We start from the raw sequence: 15518 nt of genomic DNA, 5'->3' as shown, positions 1-15518 counted from the left end.
ATTTTTGTACATGACTGGAAGTTACTAAATAGGCACTTCCGGTCCCTTTAAGGCTCTTCGCAGAAGGTTTACATTTGATGTCTCAGCTGTCAATCATTCGCTAGCTCCGCCCTCATAGGCGTGGCCGTGCACTGCGGTACCCTGATTGTTGTCTCATCTCCACGGATTCGTTCATCATTCTCTATTCTCCGCAAGCTTAAAACGCACCCGTTTTAACCATAGAGACAACTAAACGGTGGTAAGTTTTGCTTAACTTGTCCTTGTTAACTATGTACGATATCCGTCTGTAAGTATGAAACCTATGCCCTATATTTCTAGCGGGTGACGAAACTAATTTCTTATAGCTTATTTGTTTAATTTCTACTGGTGATTATGAATCGACCTTAATAATTATAAACAAACGTGTCACACTATTTGGGTGGTTCATCATATAAATAAAAAATGAAACGACAGATACAAACAGTTAGCACTATATAAAGCAGTATGAGTGAATGTGTGCAGCTGTTTTTGAGGGTGTGTTCATTCATCATCTAAAACAAACACTAGAATGCTGATGCTCAGTCTGGCCTATTGATTTCCCATCACTAAGTCAGCTGACATTGTATCAGTAGCCAGTGTTGTTTACATTCCACATGATCTGCTCTACTGCACCTAGAAGACACACAGAGACTAGTTAAAAGTTGGTTATTTTGGTAGAGTTTCAAGTATTTTTGGAGAACATCCACTGTGCTTTTAGACCTTACATACATATGTAAATGAACAGTTATGTGTACATTTACACACTTATATGCAGACAACAAACAGTACCACATGGTAATATTGTTTGAAGTACTTTGGAATGCCATGTAAAAACCATGAATATATGATATATCAAAGTATATATATCATATATGTATCAAAGTACCATGGTATTACCATCTGTTGCCAACCAAGGTACAAGCATCACTACCATATTTACATGAATTCATGTGGTAACAAATAAGCGATGAACTGATTTCTCTTACTGATCGATACATTTTTAAATGACCTTTTTCTCCTCAAGCCTGCGGCCCTCACAAGGAACTGAAGGTATATTCACCATCTTGTCTCTCTGTAGTTCCAGTTTAAAATAAGGATGTTAAATGTGGACTAAATGAAGTTATCTCAGCTGGCTCTATGAGGTTTCCTTTAGCCAACGCTTCGAGAACTGCCCTCCGTGCACATTGTCCATGAAATCATGGCAAACAGGGTCTGGAAATCTGCTGACGTTTAACCTTATTACAAGACAACATGACATTAGCTAGTCATTAGCAAACCTCTCCCCACCCTCAGTAGGGTGCTAATCGAGTGTCTGTTGTAGAGGGCATTTCTTTCAGCACGTTGGACTAAAAGCCGCATGAATGCTGCTGCACTAATAATGGCAAAGTGGGTGACCATAAGCAGACGTAAGCAAGCATCTTAAGCCTTTTAGCAGCGGCACTTTATGCTAAATGCTCAAGAGACATTGAACGCATGCTGTTGAATGATTGGTGCTATATCTGTGCTAGCTTCTAGTAACCAGTCTCCAACTGCCATATGCACACATTCATACTCTTTTGTTTGGTGTAGCAGTTTAAGAAGGGGTATCCAAAGTCGGTCCTGGAGGCCCACTGTCCTCGAGGAGCAGGATTGGACACCCCTTAGTTAAAGCTACTAATCAGAAGGTTGCTGGTTCTATTCCCACAAAAGCGAGCCATGAGCTATAATCATTTAAAGCAATAGTTCACCTAAAAATGACAATTCTGTAATAATTTACTCCCCCTTATGTTGTTCCAAACCTGTATTTTCTTGTCATGTACAATGTTTTCTAGGGATGCACGATATATTGGCCACCATATCAGTATTGGCCGATAAATGTACATTTTTAATGTTATTGTTATCGGCCCAATAAGAAAATTTGGCCGATGTATCAGAGCTGATAAATAATGGATTATTTCCTTCAGCTGAGACTCTTTAGATGTGCACTATTCACCATGATGGTTTTGAATTGCTTGAAATATGCTTGAAATCACTTCCAAAAGGAAAATACAGTTAACTGCAATGTGCAGCACAAGTCTGTCATATAGGCTAATTAAAACTATAATGAAAACATTATAATTGTGTGCTTGGGACATGGATTTAAATGGTGAAACTTTTGTTTTTGTAATCAGGCTCTCAAAAATTTTATACAAATTTGGATTTAGATTTATCAGCCAATATATCGGTTATCGGCTTTCACATATAAAGAATTATCGGTATCGGCCAAAATTTTCATATTGGTGTATCCCTAATGTTTTCCATATAATGAAAGTAAATGGAGACTCTGGGAAAAGGGTTTGGAACAATATGGGATCAACTTTGGGTTAAAGCATGTTTTTAAATGACTACCTTATTTTGGTGCATTACAGTATGTTTTCAATTGGGGGAATTTCGTCGCATATCTACAAGGAGCGCTTGCATGCAGAAGGGATGGGAACCAATGACAATGCACTCAAGTACCTGAACCAGGACTACGAGGAGCTGAAGAGGGAGTGTGTGGAGAGCGGTAGGCTGTTTGAGGACCCCTGCTTTCCCGCAGTGCCCCAGTCACTGGGCTTCAAGGAGCTCGCGCCAAACTCCTCCAAAACACGCGGTGTGCAGTGGATAAGGCCCACTGTGAGTGTCGCAGAGCACCGTCTATACAAACAGCATGCTAGTGATGACATAAAAATGCATAGTCACTGAGGGAACATATCTTTATTTTATTTTTGACACTGAGTCGGAGGAAAAAGACTGAGAAATTACATGAGCTAGACTCAAACTCTCATTTCCCACATGAGAAATAAGGCACAACAGTGGGCACTCACTACTAAGACAAGTCTCAAATTTAGATTTTTAGCACAATTTGACACATTAATTGACATGGATAGTAAAGAGAGTACAGGAAGTTAAAGCCCAAAGTATACTTCACTTTTTACACGTACGCGAGGATAAGCTAACAGTGCGCACTGGCGGATTTTTGTAACCGTGCATACTTCAGGTCACACATGCACAATAATTAGTTTATCCACAAGGTGGCAACCTGGGGGCGTTGATTCACAAGGTAGTCAAAGAAAAACTACACTTACGTTGCACGAGTGGTGCCCACTACTGGCGGAACTCGTGCATAAGGTTTAAATGAAACGCATTAAGCCCTTCATCACTTGGAATTCACTATGGAGCTGATTTATTTAAACCCCTTTTGTACTTATGGATTTGTTTTATGCAACATTCTATATGCTTATAAGTTGTTGGAGAAAATATATAAGATCCTATAGGTATATGAGCTGTTGAAGAAAAATAAAATTACACAAATGAAACAAAATATCAGTAGTATAAACTTTGACTGTGAATATAAGGTAGCTACAGTTAGTATGCGATTAAATCTCAACATAATTAATATATTATACACTATTATGCGATTAATTCCCAAAATAATCAATATATCATACACTTCAGTTAAACGGGATCTGCGGTGACATCACAATCAACTTGAATTGTGGGATATAGAGCTGCTTGAAGTGTACATCAGCGTAGACTTAAGCCAGGGACACACCTAACGATTAGCTGAAACATTCTAAGACTGAACTGAACACACATACCGATTGTTTCCTTCGACTGGAGCCGATTTTATATACTCACACATGGAATTTGAACACTGACTGTAATCGCAGACTGAACGCAACTGGCTCTGACTGGATGTGTTTAAGCGCACTCAGTCATAAGTATCAATTTACATTCATAATCGGCCTTACAATCGTTAAGTGTGTGCGCGGCTTTAGGGAAGTTCGTAGGGAACACATGCAAGCTACAGATACAATGGAGGCCTATAGACGAGAAATTGTGTGAAGAGGTTAGAAAGTACCCTCAATTGTACCCTCAACTCTAGCATGAAAGAATTCAAATATATTTACATGGGTTGTAACACGTGGCGAGAGATTGCTCAAAACTGCGCGTGCGTTGAATGCCCGTGTACACGCACGAGTCAAACGAAGTATACTTTGCAGGCTGTGCGTTCGACTGCACGGCGTAAAACTAGCATACATGTAAAAAAAACGTATACCCAGGGCTTAAGTGGGAGGAACATAATTGAGTAATTACATGAGCTGGACTCGAACTCTCATTTCCCACATGCGAACCAAAATGCAACATTTGGCGCTAATTACTGAGACACATTTGAGAGTGAAATTACTTTGTAATGTACTGGCAAAAATGAAATATTCCCTTTTTTCTTTGAAAAAAAATTTTTTTTGTTTATATATGCTGAAATATTTTCATTTTCTTCATACAAGGAATAATTAATGTAATTTCTTCAATGAATCATCAGATTATTACTTGGCCTGTGTATCCTTGTAGACTACAATATATGTATAGACTTTCATATATTAAAGAAAGACAGCTGAATTAAGTTAATGTAGCCTCACAGGCATATAATAAATATATAAATGTTTGATGAGACTCTTGATAAGTAACCAGGCGTAAATTGTGTTGTTATAGGTTGACAGGGGCACACTTTGGTAGAGGTTTTGCACTGATGTGTTATGTTTGCTTGCGTAATGTTTGCAGGAGCTGTCAAACAATCCTCAGTTCATAGTGGGAGGAGCGACACGGACAGATATTTGCCAGGGGGCTCTAGGTGAGTATGTACTATATGATCCTGGGTGTGTTTGTTTGTGCATGCTTGCACAGGTTAATGAATGTCAGTAGCTTCATTTGTGCTTCACTGCAGTTTGAATAATGCTACAGCTTAAATCTGATGCAAAACAGTGTCTATGACCTTCATACATACTTGCAGTCAAATGTTGCCACAGAAATAAAGAAACCTCAGAGTTACGATGTCTCCCAATTTGTAATTAAAAATAACTTTATCTTATGTTTTCAACATCATATATTTGCAGAAACGCGACATTGTAGACGTAAACACTTAGGTATTAGCATGATTAGCACATTAGCATGTTTTTATTAATGTGGATGTAAATGTAATGTAATTTATATTAGATAGATTTTATTGCATATATTATATAATTTGGCTTTATTACAGTTAGTTTTATGAATGCACTTAATCACAAATCACACTTAGTCGAAATCTGATTCATTACACTACTATGATCACAATGCATCTTTTCACTGTCGCTTCTGAGAGGAAATGTGTGTTAGGGGGCTAAATGAGTTCATGTGTGTTTGTGTGTGTTTCCTGGCTGGTGGGGAGTGTTTAAACCATGGTTTAAACACGATGCCTGAATGGTGAGTCACACAGACACGGGTGTAGCATTAGAGAACTATGGGATTGCTGGCTGCAAGCCACAGTCCACAACGTGTGTGTGTGTGTGTGTGTGTGTGTGTGTGTGTGTGTGTGTGTGTGAGGGTGTGGGTGAGCACTCATCAGTGCCAAAGTTTGAACAGCAAACACTGGGTGGAGTAGGATGGGGAAGCTTATCGCAGAAATGCATTTTACCTTTCAGTTAGCACATAGAAAAGCTCAAGCCTCCACAGCCAAACGGGTTGGCTTTGACAAGGGTGTTTGAGATAAAACAGCATTCATCCAGAGTAAATGTACAGTACTGACTTACATTGTGCATTCTCCGCCCCCTTTTTGGTTGTGGGTGGAGGGCTCCCCCTAATGGCTGATTGTAGTACATACATTACATTTATCATGGTAACCATAGAATAGTATACTAGTTAATGTTTGTACAGAATTAGCCTCTTAAAATGATTCTCCTTCAAAGTTTAATTTTGAATTAAAGTAGTAACAATAGCTGTAGTATTAATTGTATTTTGTCTAAAACTATGGTAACCACGGTACATTTTCATTACAAGTGTAATAAGTTTGGTAAACTTAATGTCACCAAAAGTAATTGCAAAAATAAAATGCTTTCAACACTCTTCTCACCTACTATTGGTTCACCAAACAGACAGCCCCGCCCCAAACTCATGCCATTGGTTGAGGCAGTTGCTATGCATCAGTTCATTCAGGAAGTGAGTCTCTGAATGGCTTACTTAGTCATTATCAATTTAAAATTGCCCTTTTTTTTTTTTTTGATGGAATTTAAAATATTGCACTTACTGTATTATAAATGATTTATGCATACACATAATTAAAAAAATATATCATATGCCATCATAATCTTTTATCAAAATAATTTCCCTTCCCTCTTGCAGTGACATCTCTTCTCTGTTTACTGGCATGAGGGCGGGACAACCTGTCATTCACATGTGATCCACCAATAGCATCCAATCAATTCCTGATTGATTAAAATCAAGTCATGCTCTACACTTTTTTTTTGTTTAAGAAGCAATTTCACTCAGATACAAGTAACAATATGACAGAAAAAGTTTCAATAAATGCTCTTTTTGGACTGGGGAGGAAGTTTTCAGTTATAAGTTTTGTTATAATACATAAGACTTCTTTTTTCCCTCAGAATTTCCTGGCCTACAGGCTTCTGCTGTAAATGAATTACAGTAACAGTATTTTCTGTGGTAATTTTTCTCCGCTCAGGTGACTGTTGGCTGTTGGCTGCCATAGGGTCTCTGACTTTAAACGACAAGCTGCTTCACAGAGTTGTTCCTCATGGACAAAGCTTTACGGACGATTATGCCGGCATCTTCCATTTCCAGGTGCATAGCCGACTGTTAATGAACAACAGAAATGTAGAACACACATTACATTTCTGCTTTAATTTTATATTTATGACTTAATATTTTAGTATTTGTATTAATATTTTAGAAATATAAACATTCATTTTTATTATTATTTTTAGTTAGTTCACCCCAAAATGAAAATTATCCCATGATTTACTCATCCTCAAGCCATCCTAGGTGTTTATGACAATCTTCTTTCAGATGAACACAATCAGAGATATATTTAAAAATATCTTTGCTCCTCTAAACTTTATAATGGTTGTGAAAGGGGGGCCAAACAAACAATGTATCCACCTTTAATAAAAGTAATCCATACAGCTCCAGGGAGTTAATAAAGGCCTTCTGAAGCGAAGCAATGCCGTACACATCGATTTGCGCCGTAAGAGTAACCTCTGACGTGATGCATGACGTAATGATGAACGTGGAAGCGCAGAGGACGGAGCAAAACAAAACACCGGTCATGAATTAGAAGTATAAAACGATATTTTTTTAAAGAAAAATGTCGGAGGATTGCGATATAAGAGAAGAGAAGAGTTTGTTGCCCAGCCTTATTTGTTTGAACCGTGAGAAGCGTCTAAGCTTACGATACTTCTACATCCTACGTCATACATCATGTCAGGCGTTACTCATTTGGCGCAATTCGACTTGCGCAGTATGCATGGAAGCTAGTTATTTGAATTTATAAAGTTTTAAATATGGATTAAAAAAAAAAAACACACCGCTTCGCTTCAGAAGGCCTTTATTAACCCCCTGGAGCCTTATGGATTACTTTTATGTTGGATGGATGCGCTTTTTTGGGCTTCAAAATCTCGCCCCCCATTCACTCCCATTATAAAGCTTGATAGAGCCAGGATATTTTTTTAAATATATCTCTGATTGTGTTCGTCTGAAAGAAGTAGTCTTATACACCTGGGATGGCTTGAGGGTGAGTAAATCATGGGATAATTTTTATTTTTGGGTGAACTATTCCTTTAATAATTTATAATATTAAGTAATATATATATATATATATATATATATATATATATATTTTATTTTTTTTTTTATTTTTTTTTTTTTTCAATATTTTTATATGTATGTTGTTTGCTTGTTGTGCAGTTCTGGCAGTTTGGCGAGTGGGTGGACGTCGTGATTGACGACCGCTTGCCTGTCAAGGATAAAGAGCTAATGTTTGTTCACTCAGCAGAAGGAAATGAGTTCTGGAGTGCTCTTTTGGAGAAGGCCTATGCCAAGTGAGTCTCTTCCTCTCTCTTCTTCTTCTTCTATACGACAGTAATAGAGACCATATCGTGTGCATGTGCCTGTAGGCTGCATGGCTCATATGAAGCTCTGTCCGGAGGTTCCACCACCGAAGGTTTTGAGGACTTCACAGGTGGAGTGGCCGAGATGTACGAGCTGCGTAAAGCTCCCAAAGACCTGCACCGCATCATTGCCAAAGCCTTGGAGAGAGGCTCGCTGCTGGGCTGCTCCATTGATGTGAGTCCCCACAGCGCCTACTACAGGCCTGGAGACACAATGCAACATTTATGGATTATTCAAAAAATAAAGATTTAATAAAAAATAAAATAAAAAATACAGGGTTTTTTTTGTGTAATTTGAGTGTGTTTGTCTGGTAGATCACCAGTGCCTTTGACATGGAGGCCGTGACCTTTAAGAAGCTGGTGAAGGGGCATGCGTACTCCGTCACAGGTCTCAGAGAGGTCAGGATAACGTATAAATGTATCTTGAGCTCATACTTTTTTCCTTTTTTTATTATTGCCATCAGTCTTTTGTTGTTTTATTTTTAGGTGAATTTCCGTGGCAGCAAAGAGAGACTGATCCGCATCCGAAACCCTTGGGGGCAAGTTGAATGGACAGGGGCTTGGAGTGACAAGTGAGTCATCCAATGAACTTGACTTGCTGTACAGGACATGCTCATATTATAACACTTGCACTTCATTTCCAGTTCTTCTGAGTGGAATGGAATTGAACCAGCAGAAAGAGAGGAAATGAACAACCACATGGAGGATGGCGAGTTTTGGTAAATCTCCTCCATAGAAATCTGATCTTTATGGTTTATGCACTCTATATTAGGGTTATGAGTCAGTCCCAAGAAGAAGTGATTCTTTGATTGTGAAATGTTGGGAGTCCAAAGTCGCCTCCAAAGCTTTGGATTAGGGCTACATGATTAATCAAAATAAATTAATAATTGCAATATCAATCAATCAATCAATCAATCAATCAATCAATAATTTCCTGGAATCTACACTATTTCCTGTGTAAACATTAACTTTTCCTTGAGAGAATTTTGCTGCTGCTGATGCTTTGCTTCTCTGCCCACATCAGGATGTCATTTCAGGAGTTCAAACGTCAGTTTTCTCGTCTGGAGATCTGTAACCTCACACCAGATGCTCTTAGTGAAGACTCTTTAAATTTCTGGAACACGATTAAGTTTAACGGCACCTGGAGACGAGGAAGTACAGCAGGGGGCTGCAGGAACCACCCCAGTGAGATTAATTCACACAATCCCAGTGATACTTATTCATCAGCTAAAACATACTGCATTACACACCTAGTTTCATGTCTCTTTATTAGATACATTCTGGATAAATCCTCAATATAAGATCACGCTACTGGAGGAAGATGATGATCCTGAGGATGACGAGGTGGCCTGCACCTTTATGGTGGCCTTGATGCAGAAGGACAGACGGCGTTACCGCAAGCAAGGACAGGACATGCACACCATCGGCTTTGCTTTGTATGAGGTTGTAGGACTAAAACTGAGATACAACAGTCACAGACTTTGTTAAATATCATGGTTTTGACTAATTTCTTGTCTTTTATTCCTGTTTTTCCTCATCTTCAGATCCCTGAAGAGGTATGGCGCTTTTTAAGTATTATATGAATCTAAAGTGAAGTGTGTAAACACCGTGTTTTCAAAACATTTCTTTGTTTGTTTGAGTATTTCGACCAGCCCAGCATAGCAACAGTGGCTTAACCAATGCTGTGAATTTGGGGCGGAGCTATCTGTTTAACTGACCAATGACAGACAGGGAAGTGTTCAGGAAACATGTTTGAAAACAATTACATTTTAAAAGTCTGTTTAGTGATGCAGAAATTACAGACTTCACCTCTAAATCACATAAACTGTATTGTGATGTTAAAAACTCTTCTGTTTTTAGTTTCGTGGTTCCCAGAGTGTGCATCTCAAGAAGGACTTTTTCTTGCGTAAGTCGTCCTGTGCGCGCTCGGACACCTTCATTAATCTGCGAGAGGTCAGTGCGCGACTGAAACTGCCACCGGGCGAGTATCTCATTGTCCCTTCCACTTTTGAGCCTGGAAAAGAGGCTGACTTCGTCCTGCGAGTCTTCACTGAGAAACAGTCAGAAACTCAGTAAGTGACTCGACTATTCAACTACAACAAACAACAATAGTACAATTAAGTAGTATGAAATACTGATTATATTTAATAAATGAGCTTTTTTGGATTCTCTTGTGTTTCATTTTGCAGAAATTTCATTTCATCATTATGAGAAAAACTTAATTTTGTTTTTCTTTTCTTTCTTTTTTTAGAGAAATGGATGATGAGATTTCATTTAACCTGGAAGATGATGTAAGGACTTTTCTGTAATTGCAGATGATTTAAAAAAAGAACAAACTTACATTTAAGGAAGGTCCCAAGACATATCTAGGAAATGTCAAAAACCGCTCAAAAGTTTGGGATTGGTAAGATTTTTAATGTGTTTAAAAGACGTTTTGTCTGCTCACCAAGGGTGCATTTACTTAATTAAAAATACAGTAAAAACAGTAATATTGTGAAATATTATTACAGAATAAATTACTTTGTAAAATATATTCAAATAGAAAACAGTTATTTTAAATTGTAATAATATTTCACCATATTACTGTTTTTACTGTATTTTAATTAAATAAATTAAGCCTTGGTGAGCAAACAAAACTTCTTTTAAAAACATTAAAAATCTTACAGATCCCAAACTTTTGAGGGGTAGTGTACATTTAAATGTATATAAAAGTGTGTTTTATCCACAGGAGGAAGTTTCAGAGGAGAACATTGATAACTCTTTTAAGAAAATGTTTGCTCAGCTGTCTGGAGAGGTGTGTATGTTTCTATGTGTGTCTCGATTAATAATATTGTGTATTCCATTAGATTAAACCTCATCTAAACTCTCTTGTAGGACATGGAGATTTCAGTTCATGAGCTCAGGACCATTCTGAACCGAGTGGTGGGCAAACGTAAGCTCAGCTGAAGTTTTCAAGAGTTCACGTCTGGTCTGTGTCTGTGTGTGCTTGAGAAATACCTCTGCTCTTCTGTGTTCTGCAGACAAGGACTTGAAGACAGATGGGTTCGGCATGGAGTCGTGTAGGTGCATGGTCAGCCTGATGGATGTATCCTCCGATTCCTAACTTGTAAAAGCGACTTTAGCTTATCAAATAGTGTATATATGCATTTCATCTGATTATTGATAAGCATTTCTTTTACACCGTAATGTGCCTTGACTCAAACTCAGAAAGATGGCAGTGCAAAACTGGGAATTGTGGAGTTCCAGATTCTATGGAATAAAATCAGGAAGTGGCTGGTGAGAAACTGACTGCTCCATCAATCATCACATATCCTTCCCTACACACTATGTATGTTAATAGTATGGTGGCAACTCAAACTTGTATCTCATTTGCAGGGTATTTTCAGACAGTTTGATCTGGATAAATCTGGCACAATGAGCTCCTATGAAATGCGCCTGGCTGTGGAGTCAGCTGGTAATAAACAGTTTTTAATGTTTATCTTGTGTGATGTTCTTGGTTAAAGAGATTAAAGATAGTTATCAATACAGATGTGATTGTGATTCACAAGCTTTTGATTCATCCCAGTTTCAAATCAAACTCAATTAGAATCAGAATTGAGTCAAGAGCTGAATCAAAATCGAATCAGAAGATCTGTATGGATACCCATGCGTAATCTCTAAAACAGATGTGTTTAACAAAATGATTTGATTCAAATTCATTTCAATATATTTCAGTTATAATGTCCCTTTTACTTGCATATCGTTTCGGGAATCGAGCTGTAATCTAAGTTCATGAGAGTCATTCTTTCAGGCATCAGGCTGTATGTTTTTGATTCACTAAACAGAAACAAAAAAGAGTAATTTGCTCATGAAACGGTTTACGCAGGTTATGTTGTACATTTTTGACTCCCAAGAGTGAATCGGCTCATAAGAGTTTATGAATGTTTTCATGCAGCTACTGGAAATAGGGATAGAGTAAATCAATCTATCTTGGGATTTCAAGAGCATATATCAGGATAGGTCAAATTAAATTTGTGTTTAACCCTTGTGCATCCTTAAGGACATTTTTGTCTTTTTTAATTTTGTCTTTTGATCATTTTTGTGTTAATGCCAAGTGCATAAATTTTGGCAGAAGTGTGTATTTTTATTGGAATTTTATTGTACTTTAAATTTCACCCTCATTCCCTTTCATAAATATATTTTAGATTAGGTACACAAATAGTTACACTTAGAGCCTTAAGGACAAAAATGTCCCCATTGAAACCCATTAAAATGTACGGAAGAGGATTAGGGCCAAGCAATAATAAAAAAATTAAATTTGTTAAATTTCGAGAAAAAAACTCGTTAAATTTCGAGAAAAAAGTTGAGATAAAATGTTGAGAATAAAGTCGTTAAATTACGAGAACAAATTAGTTAAATTATGAGAAAAATGTTGTTAAATTTCGAGAAAAAAGTCGAGATAAAATGTTGAGAATAAACTCAATAAATTACGAGAAAAAAGTTGTTAAATTATGAATTTGTTCTCATAATTTAACAACTTTTCTCTCGTAATTTATTGAGTTTATTCTCAACATTTTATCTCGACTTTTTTCTCAATTTAACGAGTTTATTCTTAACATTTTATCTCAACTTTTTTCTCGAAATTTAACAACTTTAATCTCGAGATGGTTTTATTTTTTTATAATTGCTTGGCCCTAATCCTCTTCCATAATAACGGCTTCAGAATTAAAGTTTTTATTTATTTATTTTTTTACCAGATGGCGCCATTTTCTCAGGTTTCGCCTTTAGAGCAAATACTCACCTTTTCCTGTTTTCTGCTTCTGCGTATTAAAGAGCCAATTGGATAAATTATGCAGCAATAATTGTTGTGGGTGCGTTGATATGAATGTCATCCAAATATGTGAGTGAGTGCGTGTGTGTACTAAATGTGTATGTTTGTACTAAAAATATTATATATTGTTTTTTTGAGAGAGAGAGAATATACTGTACTGCAAATCACAAATCTCAGCGCTGTTTACCAGTAAAGCTTTGCTTCCATCTATTGGGGAAAATTTGATACAAAAACCAAACAAAATCTTACTGCAAAATCTTAAAGCTACTGACCTCAAGTTTGGAGCACAACTTGGTTAGATTTATGGCTTTGATTTTCCAGAAGTTTTTGTGTGTTTTATAAAATATATATTTTATATAAAATATAAACTAAAACCTCTATTTTTTTCAATTCAACAATAATTTGTTAAGGGTCTTCTTTAGAATGGGAGCAAACTTAAGTCTGTTCTCCAAAGCTTTACATTTTTTACACTTTTTTTTAACACAGATATTTTTGTCTTAGTAACTGAGTAACTTTTTTTTTTTTTTTTTTTTTTTGTTAATAAATGCACAAGGGTTAATCAGTGAAAATCTATCTATAATATATATATATATATATATATACACTGCCCTCCAAAAGTTTGGAAACACCCTAGAAAAGTGGGGTTTTGAACAATATTGGCATGAATCCTTTTTAATTTGGGATAATTCTGCACTGATAAGGGACAACACAAACTATGAAAACATATTTTATTATATAAACAGTTTATACATAGAAAATGTTTTCGATTCTATTAATTCGATTTTTGAATTAAATTTTCGATTCATCAAAATATCCACCATTAGCAGCTATCTGGATTCTAATTGGTTCATTGTATTCTAAACTTAACTGGCAATCAATTGTTGAAGCTATTAAGGTGTGCTGACCCAAAACTCTTTTATAAACCTGGGCCAAGTTTAAACCAGCTGGCAAAGGGGCATTTCTGACTTTGACATGTATATATTGCCAATATTTTGTAATCAAAATGAAAATTATTATTGCTGGTCTTCAATGATAATGTCAAGTTACTGTAATGTATTTGCACCAAAAAAATAAGGATTTATGCTGGATATCGTCCCAAACCACACTATGCCAGGGGTGTTTCCAAACTTTTGGAGGGCAGTGTATGTCCTAATAATGATGCCTGTTTCCTTGTCCTCAGGTTTTAAACTGAATAACAAGCTACATCAGATACTGGTGGCAAGATATTCCGATGGAGATACAATTGACTTTGACAACTTTGTCTGTTGCCTGGTCAAACTGGAGGCCATGTTCAGTAAGTCATTTAAATATTTCTCTCTCTTTTTTTAAATCATGTATTAGCTAATATTCCACTGAAACATCATACTTAATGTGTCGTATTCAACAGAGGCTTTTAGAGAGCTGGAGAGAGAGGGGTCAGGCATCGCAGAACTCAATATAAGTGAGGTGGGTCATTTCTTACCCTCTAAGTGTCTGTTTTTCAAAATGGTGGGACATAAAATTTATAGTGCATTATGTCTTAATATTGTATATTTAATATGTTCTTAAGAAAAGAAAATGAATCCATTAACCCTCTTGCCCTCCCCAACAGTGGCTGTACATGACCATGTGTGGATGATGTGTGACGATCATATTGTGCTGGACAAGAAGGGCCAAAATCACACTCCCTCAACTGCAGCTTTAAGCCATTACACCCAAAGATGCCTGAGCAATACAGTACATACTGCCTTAAAACACACCAACCAAACCATCACATCAGCTTATGGCACTAAATGCTTTTTGATTAAGAAGGGACACCTCGTTATGCAAGATGCATTTATCAATTATGAACCATTAAATGTAAATTTAAACATATATTGTAGCATTTCAGAGAGTAGCATAAGTTTTTTTCTTAACTGCATGCCACTAACCTTATGCTGTAGGTATTTTATTGGACCTTGCATATGTAGATCAACTTAGCATTTGCACCATTACAGCCTTGATATTTAAAGTTTTTTTTTTTGAGATTCAAAAATTTATCTTGATTGTGTATGATTTTGATATAATTAATGATCACTGTGATTTGCGCTGCAATTATTATTTATAAAAGAATAACTTATAGGATGTTCAGGGAATTGTGCTTTCTTTTATGCTGCTTAATATGAAGTGAAAATAAAGGTTGAATTTGACTTCTTGGCATGTTGTTTTTTTAATGGCTATATATATATATATATATATATATATATATATATATATAGCATGTATTTTACTAGAGGTTCTGACTAAATGTTCATTGCAGCAGTCTACTTAAAATATTTAATTTGAATGAATTATTTAAAAAGAAATCAGTTTGAATGAATTAATGATTCAATGACAAATACATTTTTAACAGTCACTTGTCGCCACCTATTGGTGTATCATTATTTGAAGCCCTAAGTTACTTTTAAAATGTCGATTTGCTCTATTTTGATCACTACCAAAGAAAGTGTTTAACTATAAACTTTAGTGATGTGACATTTGACACCAAATCTTCGAAGCTTGTACGAAAAACCGAAACAGCTTCATACGTTTTGCCATAACCAAATGATCTGTGACGTCCAAAGCTTCGTTTTTGCACACAACCATGTGACTGCTTCGTATTCGGATTCAAATAACGTGAACCCTTGCGCAGGTGTCAAGTGTCATTCGCTTTTTTGATAAGAATAAATAATATAAATAAATAAATACATGTGTAGTTTTTTGTGCCTGCTCAGTTTGTATTTATTCCCAGTTCA

General features: G+C 36.4%; 1 protein-coding gene across 2 annotated transcripts; it reads left to right on the top strand.

Moving 5' to 3' along the window:
- Nucleotides 1-110: 110 nt before the first annotated feature.
- On the top strand, nt 111-14915 carry capn1b (calpain 1, (mu/I) large subunit b). 2 transcript variants are annotated; one of them, XM_067396356.1, is made up of 23 exons: nt 111-238; nt 1043-1068; nt 2406-2652; nt 4582-4651; nt 6512-6630; nt 7753-7886; nt 7962-8130; nt 8271-8354; nt 8442-8527; nt 8600-8674; nt 8980-9140; nt 9229-9398; nt 9500-9511; nt 9816-10027; nt 10207-10246; nt 10684-10749; nt 10830-10887; nt 10976-11040; nt 11163-11231; nt 11331-11409; nt 13946-14059; nt 14153-14211; nt 14357-14915. In XM_067396356.1, exons 3-23 carry the CDS (start codon nt 2407-2409, stop codon nt 14381-14383), a joined length of 2115 nt encoding a protein of 704 aa, XP_067252457.1. In that variant the 5' UTR covers nt 111-238; nt 1043-1068; nt 2406; the 3' UTR covers nt 14384-14915. The 2 variants fall into 2 exon arrangements, with proteins under 2 accessions (XP_067252457.1, XP_067252458.1); XM_067396357.1 differs by lacking the exon at nt 1043-1068.
- The last annotated feature ends 603 nt before the right edge of the window (nt 14916-15518 follow it).

The sequence above is a fragment of the Chanodichthys erythropterus genome, chromosome 10, assembly GCF_024489055.1.
Source record: "Chanodichthys erythropterus isolate Z2021 chromosome 10, ASM2448905v1, whole genome shotgun sequence".
NCBI classification, from domain to species: domain Eukaryota; kingdom Metazoa; phylum Chordata; class Actinopteri; order Cypriniformes; family Xenocyprididae; genus Chanodichthys; species Chanodichthys erythropterus.
This window is presented reverse-complemented; position numbering and strand designations above follow the sequence as displayed.

What these genes read in the sequence shown, in the direction of transcription:
- capn1b (XM_067396357.1), top strand. Translation starts at nt 2,407, where the DNA reads ATGTTTTCAATTGGGGGAATTTCGTCGCATATCTACAAGGAGCGCTTG. An exon ending in TTGGAGAAGGCCTATGCCAA is followed by an intron (nt 7,887 to 7,961) that starts GTGAGTCTCTTC and finishes ATGTGCCTGTAG; the next exon opens with GCTGCATGGCTCATATGAAG. An exon ending in GAGAAACAGTCAGAAACTCA is followed by an intron (nt 10,028 to 10,206) that starts GTAAGTGACTCG and finishes TTCTTTTTTTAG; the next exon opens with AGAAATGGATGATGAGATTT.